Genomic DNA, 17,118 nt, shown 5'->3' with positions numbered 1-17,118 from the left:
ATTATAATCCTTATGCATCTATTAAAAGAGAATTTATTCTGTATGATAACTGTTATTTGATAATATATTAATGATTTTTTTTTGTAGATAATTTAAGCCAGAATGGATATGGATTTCTGATGTCTTTTTTAAAAGCTCATTTAGTCAGGCAAGTGTTTTCAAATATAGTTCCATAATAAAAATTAAAGTACCATAATATAAATTAGTTGCAGATTAAATTAGAAAGGGAAATTTTATACATTGCATTGTGCAGTTCAGGATAATCTATAAGATAAAATCCTTTTTTGGTTGAAATTAATTTAATTTAATTTATTATTATTTTTTTTTCTTATTTTTTGTGTTACCCATATTTAAGTGTATCCTACCAGTATCAAGTGCCACAAGCCTCATAAATTAATTTCTTTGCTAGTTTCTAAATACCTTCAAACCTTCAGTTTGATTAGTGATCACCAGTATGAATTTCATTAGTGTTGATTTACAGAGATCTTTGGCTTACATTGCTGAAGCATGGACAGATTCTGTGGATTTGCCAAGGATGTCCAGAAAAATTTGGAATTCCTTGACTTAATTGCTTTACACATTTGTAAGGCCTTTGACTGGGTTTGGTACATAAGGGATTGTTAAGCCACTTGCCATCCTGTGGTCTGTTTTCTGCCTCTTGGATAACCTGTGTGTGTGATGATTAATATCATTCTGTCTTCTGTTTTCACTTGATACTGACAGAAATCTTAGAGTCCTCAAAAAAATCCTAGCCATAGTTTTGCTGATTATAGCACATTATATTCCTCTTTCTTGTTTAACAAACTGCATACCATACAAGCAAGTAAAACTACCAAAATGTTCACCACCAGATCCTTATCCACTCTTCTCCAGCAGGAGCGGTGGACTGGGTTGTGTCGAGTCTTTTATATGACCTGATGCAAAAAAAAAAAAAAAAAAAGGTGCCCTCCCTACTACATGAAAAGGCCCCAGTAATACTGTGTTCATTTTACAAGTGCATGAAAAGGTTCCATTGCTACTGGTCATTTTGCTGTCCCTGAGAGCTGGTGTCTAGATCCACTCACTTCCAGGTTTCCTTAATATCTTAAAAATGCCCTGGGGCACTATTCAATAACTTTAGTCCTCTCAAACTCAACCTTGACTTTTCTCCCTCAAAATGTCTGTTTTACCTGAGAATATTTCTTCAATAACACCCACATAAGGAAGAGAATATTTCTTCATTTGGAATAGCCTTAAGCTCTAACCTTTCTCATTGCAAATATATCTCAACTGTCACTTCCATTGCATACTTAAAAACTAGATTTTACGATTTCTTCCCATCATTATTCTTCTTCTGAGTAGCTATTAAATCACTACACATGTAAAATTTGTCATACCATGGACTACTTTCCCCACAATCTCTTTAAAAATCCTCATTCCATTCCAAAACACAGCAACCAGATTAATCAGTTTTTCTATGGACACTGCTTCTTCACCATATTTGTAAATTTGCCACTCTTAATAGTTAGAATGTGTGACAAACACATTAACAATTCAACTCTAAACTCCCCAGACTAATATACAGTATATATATTTTTTGATTAATTTCACTCCTTCTTATGGAATGACAGTTATCAATAAATATATATACAGTGTATATTTCTTCAAATTTACAGTCTACTGAAATTCACAACTCACTTTCTATCCATGATACTAGAGGACTGTAGGTCTTAACAATCTTTTGGTTTATGATCAACATAAAACTTAATTGTATGCTTTCTGTCAACAAGGTACTGTTTGCACCATCTGCCAATAACTTGCTCATAAATGATGTTGTTATTATTATTATTATTATTGTTGTTGCTCTTATATTATTTCTCCCTGATTGGGGGATTCCACTCCGTGATGGGTACTACTACCAAGTACACAGGGTGGTTGTAATGTCTGGTGTTACTGTTGGTCGAAGAAATCTCTGACTATCCTACAGGTGTTCAGGATTGCAACTTTCTGGAGTTCCTTGTAGGTGTTTTCTGGGAGATCTATTGCTGCTAGGCTGCTATGTAGAGTCTTTGGTACCATACCGATGGTCGATACTTCTTGCATATACCACATCTCCTTGACCTCATATCTCAGGTTCATGTACTTCCTAATTTTTTCCTCATGGGTTTTCTGGACATTGCTAGTGTTCGGCACTGCTATGTCAATCAGGTAGGTAGCCTTTTCCATCTTGTCCACAATGGTTATGTCCGGTCTGTTGTGCGGGATGGTCTTATCCGTTATTATGACGTGGTCCCAGTACAGCTCGTGGGTTCGGGTCTCTAGTACTGCCCGGGATTTGTACTTGTAGTATGATACACTTTCTTTGGTTGACTGGTATTTCCTCGCTAGCTTCTGATGTATTATCCTGGCTACCTGATCGTGTCTATGAGTTACTAATACTAGTGTACTCAGTCTGGGTGATCACCTTACACCCCGCTGTGATGTGTTGGATCATTTCTGAGGCCAGATGGGATCGTCGACATGTGTCATCTGACATTCTGGGCTCCTTTGCGATGTATTTTCTATAGTTGCTGGTGTTGATTACCTGGTCTTGGATGTAACTGACCACCTTAGGAATGAATTGTGAAGGGGAGCATTGTTTTTTGAAACTAAAGTTGATAAAAAAAAAAAAAAATTCAACAATCAACCATGGGACAGCAGCACTTGTTTTCTATTGCAGTATTCTTTGTTAAGAATGAGATTGTGTGAAAAACATATGAAGGTGTTATTGCCAATTTGCAATGAAAAAATTTCAAAGTTCATTTCTCTCACTTTTTGAGAAAAAAAATTGACACTGACATGACTCTGCCTCTTTGTACATACACAGTGCCTATCCTTACTATACATAGATTTATTCAAGAAGAAATTGCCATTACAATTTTTATCAAACAAAGAAAAAAAAATGGTCACTTTTTTTTTGTAGACCTTAGGCACAGTGCTTACTGTGCCTGTTGAATAATATGGTCATAGCTTTATTTCTTATGGAGTCCTCTGTCACAGCATAGTGGTTTTCACTTGTTTGGAGGTATCAGGGTTTGATTCCTGTCTGAAAGAATTTCTGAAATTCTCTTCAGTTAAGGCTGTAGTTAGCCGATCTCAGGTGGAGAGAGTAGAGTTTATCCCTTTGAGTTATTCCAGGTTTTTCAAGCCATACAACATGCCAGTTGGCCTGTGAACACACACTTGTCTAGACATAATATGCAGTAGCACAATATGGCTTAAGTCACTGACACACATAAAACCCTACAACAGCAGCAGCACAGCTTCTAATGAATTTTTTTTTTTTATTTTTTTAAACAGCATTATTACAGCATCTTCATTCTGTATATTTCACAAGAAAATATAAAATTCAAAAAAATATACTTATTTGTAGTTGCATTACAAGCTCTAATTGTTATTCAAAGTATGTACACATGTGTTAATCACCCTACATGGCATTGGCTTCCATGCCAATTCTTCCATAATGATCAAGAAATTAACAGTAAAATTATTTTGAAAAAGTTTTAGAATTCTGTCATATTTTGATTTTTTTTCTTATTTTATTTGTGGCACTCCTACTCAATTTTCTGCCTGTTAGCATTAGCATTAGCAAGGGCACATGATGCAAGAAAGCAAGCTTATATAGCATTGCGAAAGATTTTTCGTAATCTGCTTTCGCCTACCTAACCTCCTTTGTATCTTGGTTACAGACCAGCTTATATCTATCATAGGTTTCTGTGTCACATGTTAATTTATATGTATCCCATGCATTTAGCTTCTCTGTCACATGTCTAATTAGTTCATCTGACATCCATTTAGGCCTAAATCTTGAACGATATTTTTTTTTTGGTATGAAAAGCCTAGTAGCTTCCAAGATTAATTCTTTGAATGCATCCCATTTTGAATTTGCTGTTAGTAACATCATCAGTTGGTCCCACCATATAGAATTTAAATACTGTCTCAGACCACCGTAGTCACCTTTACAAAAGCAAAAACCCTTCCCTTTACCCTTGATGGTAGTTACCTCTTTGAGTAAATCCCACTTCAGCACACTGTGATCACTACCACCTAGTGGTTTCTTTATCTGCAGATTCTTGATGCATGAAGAATCACTACTGATATCAAGAGTATTACTCCCTCTAGTTGCCTCATGAAGAATCACTACTGATATCAAGAGTATTACTCCCTCTAGTTGCCTCCTGAACATGCTGCTATAGAAAACAATCATCCAATAAATCCACAAAAGCCTTGCTAGTGTGTGAGTGACCAACCCACAAATTCCAGTCAATCTCTGGGAAATTAAAATCCCCCATTATAAGACTCTCTGATTTACTGGCCCACTCTATTTCTCTGCACAATTGCTCATTATACTCATCAGATTCATTTGGCCTGTAACACACACCTCTCATTTTTCCTTTCCCAGTGCTTATGTCACACCAAACAGACTCAACATTGCATTGTCCACCAACATCAATTGGATGCATTTCCTTAGATTTTATGTTTCTTAACTAACAGCATAACCCCTCCTCCCTTTCTGTCCTGTCTATCCTTTCTGTACACATTGTATTCCCCAAATTCCAGTTCTGCACTGCTTATGTCTGTATGACACCATGTCTCGGAAATCCCAACAATATCTGCCTTTGATCTCTTGACTAGCACTTTAAGCTCATTGAATTTATTAACTATACTCCTAGCATTGGTGTACATGCAAGTATACATGCACCTGTTTCTACTCTTAGTTTCCCTAACACAGCCCATGTATTTACTTGTTCCACTATGACTCTCAGCAGTCCTGGAAATCCTCATTGCCTTGCTTTCCAGGCTGCTGCTCAATTGAATTTCAATAGAAGTAGTGCAAGAATCACTTTTACCTCTGCCGGCGGCTACTGTTAATCTATTAGTCTGTGTATCCCCCCCAGCTAGCAGTTTTCTGTCCCTTCTAACTCTGCCTCGATAGCATCAACAAATATTCTTGCACCCTTTCTATTAAGTGTATCCCATCCCTGTAGAAGCAGTCTCTCTTGTTAATAAGCACAGACCAGGCTGAGAAAAATTCTACCCCCTTGAGCCTTGCACAATCTCTCCAGGGCCAAATTGATCGACAAGGCTCTCATCATATACTCCCTCCTATCGTGTCTGGGCAGAATTGCAGACACTTTCAAATTCAACCCTAACTCCCGGCTTTTTTTCAGCATTGACTTGTACTTGTTAAGTAATTCCGCCAGTCTCCTACTCTTAATATCATTATTGCCAACATGTACAACAACATCACCCTTTGTGCCCTTAAAAGATGATATCTGCTGTACAATGCCATCAACCTTTGTCCCTGGCAGACATACCCTGGTCCTATTCCATCTATCCTTTTTGCACAATATGTTCCCCGTTTCCCTGACAATAGAGTCACCTACATCAACTAGTTCCTTTTGGACCAGCGCATTCTGCCTTGGGGTTTGCCGCTGTGTTGCTTGATATTCAAGTGCAAGCTCTCGCATTGATGTGGGCAGCAGAGAGCTTGATGGGCCCCTCAATTTAAATCCTTCGAGGGCATCCATCCTGTCCTTCAAGCTCTCATATAAGCCCATAACAATGCTGAGTTGGCGCCTGATTTCCTCGCACTCCTTACATCGCGCACACACAAAGACATTCCCTTGGCAATATCATGTCTCATTCCTGATTGCTCCACAAACATCAAACAAGCAGTGCATTTCAATAGACTGTGATTCAGAGGGCAACTGCCTCTCAGTTCTCCTCTGAGCCACAGCACTTCCATTAGTTTGAACCTTTTGCTTTGCTGCTCTGGTCTGAGTCATGATTTCTATTCAAGTTCAATAAAATTCCAGTACAAAATATAACCCTAAATTTATATCCCAATGCAGTTATAACACTATATATATATATATGTATTTCGGTATCAAATGTTATCTCCGAGTTACATTATATGACTTTCTTATCTCCTGTCAACTTATATGTATTAATTTATGATGTTACGTTTGTAAAAACTAGGTCGCTATATTTATTTAGTTAAAGTACAATTCAATTGACAATGAAATTTAATAAGATTAATAAATTTTACTGATTAATTGATACTACTATACTCGCTATCTAGTTTTCCGTTAAATCTTACGCTGTCTAGTTCAGTTCACACGTTGTATCGTATAACAATGGCAGCAAGTTACGAATGGTTAATCTATCGACACGAGGTATTATTTACTTTCCAAATCGCACTATCTAAATTCAAAATAAACCACAGAGCTTGACTAGGTCTATAAGCTACTTATAGAAATAATTTAATCTAACAATTAAGTCAATAAAGTGGCTAAGTATAATTAAAAACTTTGCGTTCACGGGAGCTGCAAAACCTGTTCAACACGTGGATTTGATACCCCAACCGATACTAAGTAATAACCTACAAAATCTCTATCTAAATTCAAATTAAACTAAAGTATTGTTACTAGGAATATAAAGCAACTCTAAAAAATAAATTAATATGCCAATTTAAGTCAATAAAAAAGCAAAACTTCTCTGATTAAGTTATAATCCTAATAAATGTGTTATGAACATTTAAGTGTATTTAAGGAAAACTGAAATGTGCTAATTTTTACAGGAACCAAACTACAATCCACTTGCTGTGCTATGAAACCAGCCCAGATGAACTCAGTGAAGAACTGACATCAAATGCAAAGTATGTTTAGGTTTGTAATTCCCAAACAAAGCATATATGAATATGCATTTTTTAAGATTTGAATGAATGTCAGATATAAAATGGAATGAATCAGTAAAAGAGGGAGTTGTTGATTATTGTAAATATTCTCCTTTGTACAGAGTTAGCTTTTAGTTTGATTTAAGGTGTACCATCCTGAAATTTGGGATTTATATGAGGTGTAATATTCAAGATGATTTGGAATTTTATAAGTTCTGTCCTCCCCCCCTGTAACCACCACCAGTTGAGAATAGACAGGATATGAGTATTTAAAAAGTGGGTAAAGGATATTCCAGTTTTGATTTTGTGCATTAAAAACTACAACTTCTTTTTGAAACCTTAAAGAAGGATGGAGAGTACTGCTATCAGAAAAAAAAAAAACAGTGACTAAGCTTTTCACTCAATGGAAGAGGATCATTAATATATAGAAGGAAAAATGGTGGTAAAAGAACTGAAAGCCATGTGGTGTTTTCAACATTAGCTTAAAATTTGAAGAGAAAGAGCAATCTCTTGCCATGTTTAGGGAGTGACCAATGAGCACCGAATCATCACTGATTATTGATAGATTTCTTTTTTCATTTTTTTGGGTCATTTAAGGTAAATCCCATGACAATTAAAGCTACAGTGTCGTATGTCTGTAAATTGCACACATTATAGTCTGATTTACCTGTGTATATGGAATGAAAACCCCTACACTATACGTAGAGTTTCTGTGAGAAAAAAATTATATAGAGAATGCCTTCAGTTTGCAATGGGAACAGAATCCCAGACTATACTGTCACAGAAAAAATGGTAGGAAGAGATTTGTCAAGAACATTGATGTAAGAGGTAGTCACAACTTCTGGACAGAAATTGGGATTGTCTTTGGTTAAAAGAATTTTATTATCCAGGCTACAAGTATCTTGCCTCAATTTAAGTATATGTCCTTTAAGTTACATCACCAGCAAAAGAAAAAAGTTACTTCCATTCATTTATTCAAGCCTTAAATACAGTGTAGCTTTGAAATATTGCAATTTCAGATATATTGCAGGTAGGATTATGTCCCCCAAAACAAATATGAAAAAAATAGTGTGTTTGATGAACCACCAGTTTCATACTGGAAACTGGAAAAAGTAAATACATATCACACATCATACTACCTCCAAGAGGGGGAATTAACTGCTGTACTTACTTTAACACATTCAGTTACAGAGTAAACTTTTGTAAACAACAGAACTTGTCACAAGCTAATTACTGTAAATTTCCAGTTCCTCCCCTCAGCTGTAGTTTTATTTAAAAAAATTCATGAAATGCTAATTAAAAACATCTACTTCCTGGAGGAGAACAAGACTACTGTGTGTCAAGTGCATTATATTCATATATTCAGTTACAGAGTAAATTTTTATAAAGACAAAAATCTATGTGTTTTTTTTTTTTTTTTTTTTTTTTTTTTATGAGAACCCCAAACACGAGAGGTATTAGAACCTATAGTACTTAGTACCGTGCTTGGGTTGGAGGTTGAAAAGACAAAAGAAGATATTTGTTGACATTGGACTTGAACTTCTGTAGATTGTAATTTTCAGGAAATACGTATGAAGGAAGGTTGTTCCAGAAAACGGCAGTTGAATGAATAAATGAGGAAGATGAAAAGTCGGTTCTGTGGGTTTGAAGCTGGACAGTAAATGGATGTTGGCTGGTGGCGGCACGTGTTCGGACTGTTTTGAAAGAGAGTGCGGGAATTATAGAAGCCACTTCAGAAGAACAGTGCCCATGGAAGTATCTGTAGAAGAGGCATGCAGCAGAAACAGTACGTCTATGAGACAGCGAGTGCAGAGACTCTGTTAGAGATGAGTCATTAATTAACCTAACTGCCCTCTTCTGAATGGAATCAAGAAGCCTGAGAGAGGTTTTGGGGGCACCACCCCAGATGTGGGAACAATATTCCATGGCAGGGTGGATTTGCGATTTATACAGAGTGAGCAGCTGTTTGGAAGAAAAGTAACTCCGAGAGCGAAAGAGAAAACCAAGTTTTTTAGATGCAGAGGAAGCAATATTTGTAATGTGCTTGTGCCAAGAGAAATTAGAAGTCAGGGTAATCCCCAAAAGAGATATATCATTTTGCCTAGAAATCGGAGTGTCACTAAAGATAAGCATAGGAGCAGAAGAATCCTTTTTGCGAGATATAAGACAAGACTAAGTTTTAGAAGGGTTGAAATCAACTAAGTTGTCTTTGCCCCACTGGAGAATTACCTGAAGATCGGCATTTAAGGAATTGGCAGCAGATTTTCGAGAACTTGAAGCTGATTGAGCAGGACAAGGTTTCTCAAAATGGAAAGTTGAATGCAATGTGCTATCATCGGCAAAACTATGGATAGGATTTCCAGTCAATGGAAGAAGGTCATTGATATACAAGAGGAAAAGAGTGGGGAAAAGAACTGAACCTTGGGGGACACCAGCATTAGTGGAGAAGTTAGAAGACATAGAGCCATCTACCATCACCCTCAGTGAGCGATCAGAGAGAAAACTGGATAACCAATTACTAAAAACAGTTGGCAAACCATAAGATGGAAGCTTGTTTAGAAGACCTTTATGCCAAACATGATCAAAAGCCTTTGAGATGTCAAGAGCAACTACTTGTGTTTCACCGAACCTTTCCATTGAATTAGTCCATAAATGGGTAACACAAGCCAGAATATCACCAGTGGATCGACACTGATGGAATCCATACTGGCGATCGTTGATCAGACGGAAGGTTTCTAGGTAGTTTAATAGTTGCTGGTTAATTGATTTCTCCATTACTTTAGAAAGAGTAGAAGTAATTGCAATGGGACGATAATTGGATGGGAGGGATTTGTCACCCTTTTTAGGGACTGGCTGGATATGAGCAAATTTCCAAGCAGAAGGAAAAACACCTTTGGAATAAGAAAGTGAAAAAAGGCGGCAAAGAATAGGAGTAAGTTCAGGAGCACAGGTTTTGAGAACAAGTGGAGAAATACCATCAGGACCTGGAACTTTCTTAGCATCAAGATTCATCAAAATCCTTCTGATATCCTTTTGACGGAAGACCACAGAAGGCATTGAATGGAGCGTGTTAGGAATGGTGGGAGGTGTTTTACCAAGATCATTAATACATGAGCTGGAAGAAAAATGGGATGCTAGCAGGTCAGCTTTATCCTTGGCTGAAGTGATAACAGAACCATCTGGTTTGGACAGAGGTGGGAGCAGAGATGGGCAAAAGTTGCGGCCAATAGCTTTGGCAAGAGACCAGAATGCTCGGCTACCATTAGGGCAAGAAGCAAGTTTTCTACTCTTAGCCTGTTCAAACTCTAGTTTGGACTGATTAATAACTGCTTTACAATTGTTGCGAGCTTTGGTGTAGGCAGAAAATGAAACTGAAGAATTAGAAACAAGCCAATTACGATATGCAACATTCTTCTCTTGGACAGCTTTAGCACATTTGTTGGAGAACCAAGGTTTAGATAAAGGACGAGATTTTAAAGTGGAGTGTGGGATAAAGGATTCCATTCCTGCAAGAATAATTTCACTGACACGATCTGAGCAAACGTTGACATCAGAAGTTTTGAAACAGTAATCAGACCAAGGAAAAGAAGAAAAGAAGTCTCGCAGGTCATCCCATTTTGCATTCTTGTAATGCCAAACAATATGAGGTTGGGAATAGCCATGAGATAAACGTTCCATTGGAGAAGAGACAATCACCAAGTTGTGATCTGAAGTGCCTAAAGGACCTCTCACTTCGACCTTGTACTTAGAAGGGTTGTTTGTGAGAAAAAGATCAAGTGTATTGGCTGTATGATTAGGATTGTCTGGTATTCTTGTAGGTAAATGAACAATCTGTGCTAGGTCATTAGTAATTGCAAAAGCCTCAGCATCTCGACCAGCTGGGTCGGTGTAACTAGAAAACGGAAACCAGCTGGAGTTGTGAACGTTAAAATCACCAAGGAAAATTACCTCACTGTTAGGAAAGTTGGACTGGAGAAAGTCAAGTTGCAAAGAGAGGAAGTCAAAGAGCTCCAAGTGATTAGTGGAGTTGGGAGAATGGTAGAGACAACAGATGAATTTGACACAATGAGGTAGAGAGATTTTAAGCCAGAGAAGATCAAAGAGAGGAGATTCCAAATTGCCAAGTCTCTGACAGGGAATATCAGAACGGACATATGCACAAGTACCACCTTTGAGGCGCCGACCGGGCTAGCCGAGTGGGTAAAGTACCTGCCCGGCAACCCAAAGGTCGCGGGTTCGATTCCCGCCTCGGGCTTGGATCAAAGTACTGCAAAAACCTTGGGAGGTGCAATATGGCCACAGAAGCCGATGCGCCAACAACTACCAAATCAAAAAATCAACCACCTTTGAGGCAAAAGGAATCATACAGCAAATAATTTGGACATTTGAGATGAGCAGTAGTTGAATCAACTGATAACTGAGATTCAGTCAGAAAAAGTACATGGGGTTTGGAAGACTGCAAGTGGAAATGTACATCGTTGAGATTGGAATTGAGACCACGTATATTTGTGAAATGAATTAGGAAGTCCTTGGGAGGTTTAGATCTTTTCGCAGATAAGCTTGCTCTATTATTTTGACAATTCATGGTGTATTCAATAGTAAGAAAAAGTGGGTGGGACATGCTGTATGAAGTAATGAAATTTTTGGATATGTTGTACATGTGGTAAGAATATACCCGGATCCTTGACATAACGTGGCCTCGACAATGCTCCCCGCATACACACTACTCGGACTCCCTCCAGTCACTATCTGGCAGAGTAGAGGTAGCAAGATTATACACTAGCTGATCCGGAAGCCTCCTAGAGAGTTACCAATAGGTTTGGTCCGGTGTACTATCTAGCGGCTGGCCTGCGAACACCGTTTTAGAGCTGTACCCTCGAAATGTAAGGAATATTGGATCTCGCCACAACATTCATCATAACCTCAAAAATCATCAATCATACTGCATGATGGATGAGATAGGGAAGGGTTGGCCGGAACTTAGCTCTAGAGACTAAACATGGGTTCCACCACTTCAAGCCTCCAATAAGCAAAAGTGGTGGTATTTCACCGGTTGATGAGAGTCATCTACCACCTAGTGAACTGATAAACAACTTGCAGATAATGATGCAGACAACTTGCAAACAACTTGCAGTTTTGTTACTGGCTGCTATTCATAACCTGAAGAAGTAAACCAGTTTAAAAAAATGCACTTATTACACCATAATATCAGTAGCTGACATTACTCTTTGCTGCACCTTTTTCAGCATATCCATGTTACTCCTGAAATGGGGATTTTAAACCTGTATACAGGTTTACCTGTGTATGTGGAATGAAAGGGGATTTTAAGCCTGTATTTTAAACAAAGAAAAAGGGGATTTTAAACCTGTATACAGATTTAAAATCCCCTTTTTCTTTGTTAAGCCATATCTTTAGTACTGTATACAGAAACTAAAGATATGGCTTAACAAAGGCTTTATATAATGGAATAATTACTTCTTACTAGCAAAATTCCTGTTCATCATTAATAAAATGCCACTTACTGACTTGTCCCTTACTGGCTTGTCTGAAATATGATAAATCAATATATTATCAATGTGGTAAAACCAAACACCATTATGGTGTTCAGTCCTTGCTGTATTTCTTTGTAGTTGCCACACAGGGAAAGAAGTTCATGTCAAAACCAAAGAAGTAATACCCTGAATTTTATTTTATATATAGTCAAGCTTGTTTATAACAAAGTCATTTATTAGAAAATTTACAGTTATAAACATGAATTTTAGTCCTGCTTGATTTACAGCTTAAAACATGCAAGGGGTTGGCAGTAAAGTTCCGTAACTGGTGCAGTAAAAAGAATACCACCCGATTGAATGCACTTATTACACCATTCTAAAAGTTTCTGAAAGAGTCAATAAAAGGTGTCCAAAGAGATGGTGTTCAGTTCAGAATTTATGTTTTTCTTTATGTTCTCAATGTCCTGAAATCTCTTTCCTTTGAGGGCAGTGTTCACCTTGGGAAAGAGGAAGAAGTCCACTAATGTTAGAGCGGGAGAGTAGAGTAAATGCTTGATTTGTAAAATGCCATATTTCATCACAAATGTCTTCACGACAAGCACAGAATGGGCAGGGCATTGTCATGTAACAAGAACTAGCAGTCTTTCATTCAAAATTGCAGCTCACCCAGGAAATGTGCTTCAATAGTCCTTGAAGCACCTGTATATAGAATGCAGTATTGACTCTTCCCCCATCTTTGGGTACAAATTCCTTGTGAATCACATCCTGTTTGTTAAAAAACATGATCAGCATCATCTTGATCCTGAACTTCTATAAATTAAACTTATTGGGCCTTGGTGATGATTTTGAAGTCCACTGCATGCTCTGCCACTTTGTCTCTGGGTTGTACGTGTTTAAAAACGTTTATCTGGAAATTGCTTTTGTGCTATGCAGAGGTGGTTGCTTTTGTTACTTCTAGTTTAAATATGCTTTTTTATTTTTAATTTATGTGTTGTGGATATATTTGATTATACATTATCTTATTTATAGATTAAAGATCTATGATGGATTATCTGATCCACTTCGATGGAACCAAGAAAGCTTTGATGGTGCTCCTGCTAACTGTTATTGTCTTCATGATGTATTTAACCACATTGACTTGCAGGAAGGATGTGTTGTAATTATAGATAGCTTGAGTACGATACTCATGCAACGGAATGTTCATGACATATATAGAGAACTTTATAGTTTATCACACAAGTACAAAGGTATTATTTTAAAAATTGACAAATATGTAATTAGCAAAGATTGGAGCAATTTAGATTATTTCTGTAATCATTTATTTATTTTTGTTAATATATAGATAGTAATGTGAGATGAATGGAAAAGAAATACCAAACAGTACAAGTAATTTTATAATATCATTTTGATTCCTTATTTTTAATAATGAAAATGATCATGGAGAAGCAGTTTTAGTATCAAATCACCAATCTACTTCTGCGACATTTAAATTTATAGACTTAATGTTATGATGATGAGTTTGATTTGATTTTAAAAACATTAAAAAATGTGTGCAATTTCTTAGGCATTATAAAATTTTTCTGTAATCTTTGTCAATTTATTTAAAATTTACTCTGTTTGTAGAAACAAATTCTATAAAACCAGAAAAGCTAAAAGATTAAATTCAATTGTTTCTCAGCCTTCTGGTAACCCATTTTGAGCAAACCAAATAACTGTTTGGTAACCCCCCCCCCCCCTACTGGTTATTAAAAGCTTAATTCCCATTAATCCTTGGGGGAAAGTCTCAAAGGATATACATATTGAGAAGAGGTTGTTAAGAATCGCTGACCAAGGTGTCCAATTTAGATGTGCTTCAGCATGAGCAATTCGTTAGTGTAATTAGTAAAGCCAAAATTATTAAATCAAGAAATCTTTTGCTGATGGAAATCAGATTAGATTGGCTTGAATATTTACTTGCTGTGTATTTTTAACAAATTTTATGAACATTGAAACCTGTTCCAGTTTACTGCAAAACTTTTATCCAAATTTCCTGAGTTTTAACTTAATTTTTTCAATGATTGACCATTTGAGAGGTGTTCAAAATGACTTATTTCACAAAGATGTATGAAAGCACTTCAAGTGGCAAAAGAAAATAACATTAACATTTAGAGAGAGAGAGAGAGAGACTTTTGGAGAGAAATTTGCATCAAATGATCATTATCTATGCAAATTCATATGTGAATAATTTTTTTCATTATTGATTATATTGTGATGACATGTGGAGGTGATTTATAGAGATAAAAATAACTTGACAGGACATTAAGTGATGTAGCACCACATTTTTTTTTTTTTCCTGAAAATTTTATGTTAAAAACCCCTAGTATACAAAAAACTCCTAGTATAAAATTTTATGTTAAAAACTCCATATTATCTTATGAGGATTTGTAGTTTGGAGTATTGACATGAATCAAGATATCAATAATATGTAATAAGTTTATATATAATAGGTTTTCCAAGAGAAGTGAATATTCTGTGTTTAAGCATTTTGTGCATTGGCTTGTTATTATTTATTATTTGTTTTTTTTTTTTTTAGGAGCATTAGCAACTAAGGCCATATTGCTCTGGGGATATGCAGTGGTAATTCCCTGACCTTTCCGCATCCTCTGTATTTGGTGGGCACGGGCTTGAACCCCAGTCTAATCAAGAAGCGTGTGCTATGCACTGCTGCTCCTGCCCACCTGGCTACGGAGGTGCCTGTGCATTGGCCAGAGTGGCCATCTGTATTAGAGATTACAGGAAAAAGAAAGAAATGGCATTGTGAAATAATAATAACTAGTAGTTTTTTTGCAGTTGAGCAAAAAAAAACTAATGATTCGTATATCAAGCAACTGAGAAAAAAAATTACTGATTACTATTATTTTGCAATTAACATTGCAAAATAATAATTACTATTATTTTGCAATTAACATTGCAAAATAATAGTAACCCACCTAATGCCTTACGAGTACCTCAATAATTTTAGACCTATTTAAACACATAAAGAAAACAAGGTATGAAACATTTAATGACTTTTTTATTTTTACAGGTTTAGTATGGTATTATATGGCCCAGTATTTTTAAATATCAATTTTCACTATGATGTAAAAATATTGAAATCATAACAAATTTGTTTTGATTTGACGTGATTTCAATGTATTGTGTTATACTAATGATTTCTAGTTTTTGATGTTTGCTATTGATAAATGAACTTAATACAATAGTGGTTCATGTATTTAAGGTGGTTGTGATTTGGATTGATAAATACAGTACTATGTTGAACTTAAAATATAATCAGTTTAATACAAATTTTCTGAGTTATTTAAGTGAAAATAATCCAGATAATTTGGGTATCTTCAACCTCATAACAGAGGAACACATCATGTTGAATAATCAAGGACTGTCTGTATTTGGAATATACAGGAACAGAGAATACCTAGAAAATCATGTCTGCTATGATGATCAAGAATTAGATTCTCTTACTACATTTACAGATTGCATGAACTAGCTTTGAAAAGACTGATCTGGTTTTTTTACCTATTGCTTTTTCTTTGAATTTTATCCTGTAAATCATTACTTTAAGAGCTTTTCATTCAAACCAGTAATTTGAAAATGTTTGGGTGTTTAAAAAATTTATGTATATAAAGATAAGATTATTCAGCCATAAGATGAGACCTGTAAAGATTTCTAAACTACAATTTGAACATTGCTGAGTGTTATTCTAGCATTGTTATTGTTTATTATTGTATATTAATATTAGTTAGCTTTATTAAATTTATTTGAAATAAATTTAATAGGAACATGTGATTACTATTGTTTATTTTGTATATTGCCGACCGGGCTAGCCGAGTGGGTAAAGTACCTGCCCGGCAACCCAAAGGTCGCGGGTTCGATTCCCGCCTCGGGCTTGGATCAAAGTACTGCAAAAACCTTGGGAGGTGCAATATGGCCACAGAAGCCGATGCACTAACTACTACCAAAAAAAAAAAAAAAAAAAAATTTTGTATATTAATATTAGTTTGCTCCTATTAACTTTATTTCTAGTGAATGCATGCAGAGAAGTATTTTCCTTCATAATAATTGGATAACTCTGTTTTTGATTATTTGTTATATAACTGAGTTTTCCTTTTGAAATATTTCAGTGAAAAAAACTATAGCACTTGTGCATGCTGATATTCATGAAGTTGAAGAGTTGCATTATCTTAGACATTTAGCAACTTCAATTATCCAGTTATCCCTATCAGAAAAATATAGGAATCCAGTTTGTACTTTGGTGCATAAAAACAAAAGAAGTGAGATGGTCAAAGAGGTTTGTTGTTTTTAATTTTAAATTTATTTTGTTATTATTTACTATATTTAGTAATGTTCAGATTTAAAGCATAATGACCAAGAGGTTCTTCAGTTTTACTTACTGTTGGTTTGCTATAATTTTACAACTGAGCTTTGCTGATATATAACATTGTTAAAGTTAGGATTAGTTAAATTAAATTAGATGTGAATTTAAGTGTTTTGGCCTGCAAGTTGTCATGCCTTTTATGGTATCTTCTACAAAGCTACAGCATTGAAGTTAATTTCACACTTAAATATGTTTTTTGTACATATCTTTTCTTGCTGTCATCAGTACATAAAGTAATAAAAAAACTACATGTAAGATAGATTTGCATAACCTATAGATAACATGATTTTAATATTGTCAAAATGGTGCAAGGAAGTAGATATATGCGTCAGCCAAAAACAAAACAAAAAAAAAATAAATAAATAAAATAAAATAAATAAATGTAACTTGTGCCACCTTCTCGTTTATCCATTTCCTCCATTTTTATGTGTGTATAATTTATCTCAATTTAAAGAGTGATTTTTATCATAATGGTGTGAGTTTATATCAACCATCATTTTAGTTACACTTCAATTAAA

The 17,118-nt window shown here is 35.6% G+C and overlaps 1 protein-coding gene across 1 annotated transcript in view; it reads left to right on the top strand.

The window, feature by feature from the left end:
• Elp5 (Elongator complex protein 5) overlaps positions 1–17,118 on the top strand; it is a 46,348-nt gene that overhangs the window by 3,732 nt on the left and 25,498 nt on the right. Inside the window, exons 2-5 of the mRNA XM_090387769.1 lie at positions 88–148; positions 6,602–6,679; positions 13,219–13,436; positions 16,347–16,513. Coding sequence (XP_090243895.1) covers positions 88–148; positions 6,602–6,679; positions 13,219–13,436; positions 16,347–16,513 — 524 coding nt within the window. The remainder of the gene's footprint in view (positions 1–87; positions 149–6,601; positions 6,680–13,218; positions 13,437–16,346; positions 16,514–17,118) is intronic.

Source organism: Mastigoproctus giganteus, chromosome 13, assembly GCF_048544385.1.
Source record: "Mastigoproctus giganteus isolate SK-2022 chromosome 13, ASM4854438v1, whole genome shotgun sequence".
NCBI lineage: Eukaryota > Metazoa > Arthropoda > Arachnida > Uropygi > Thelyphonidae > Mastigoproctus > Mastigoproctus giganteus.
The sequence above is the reverse complement of the archived record's forward strand: the minus strand, read 5'-3'. Positions and strand labels throughout refer to the sequence as shown.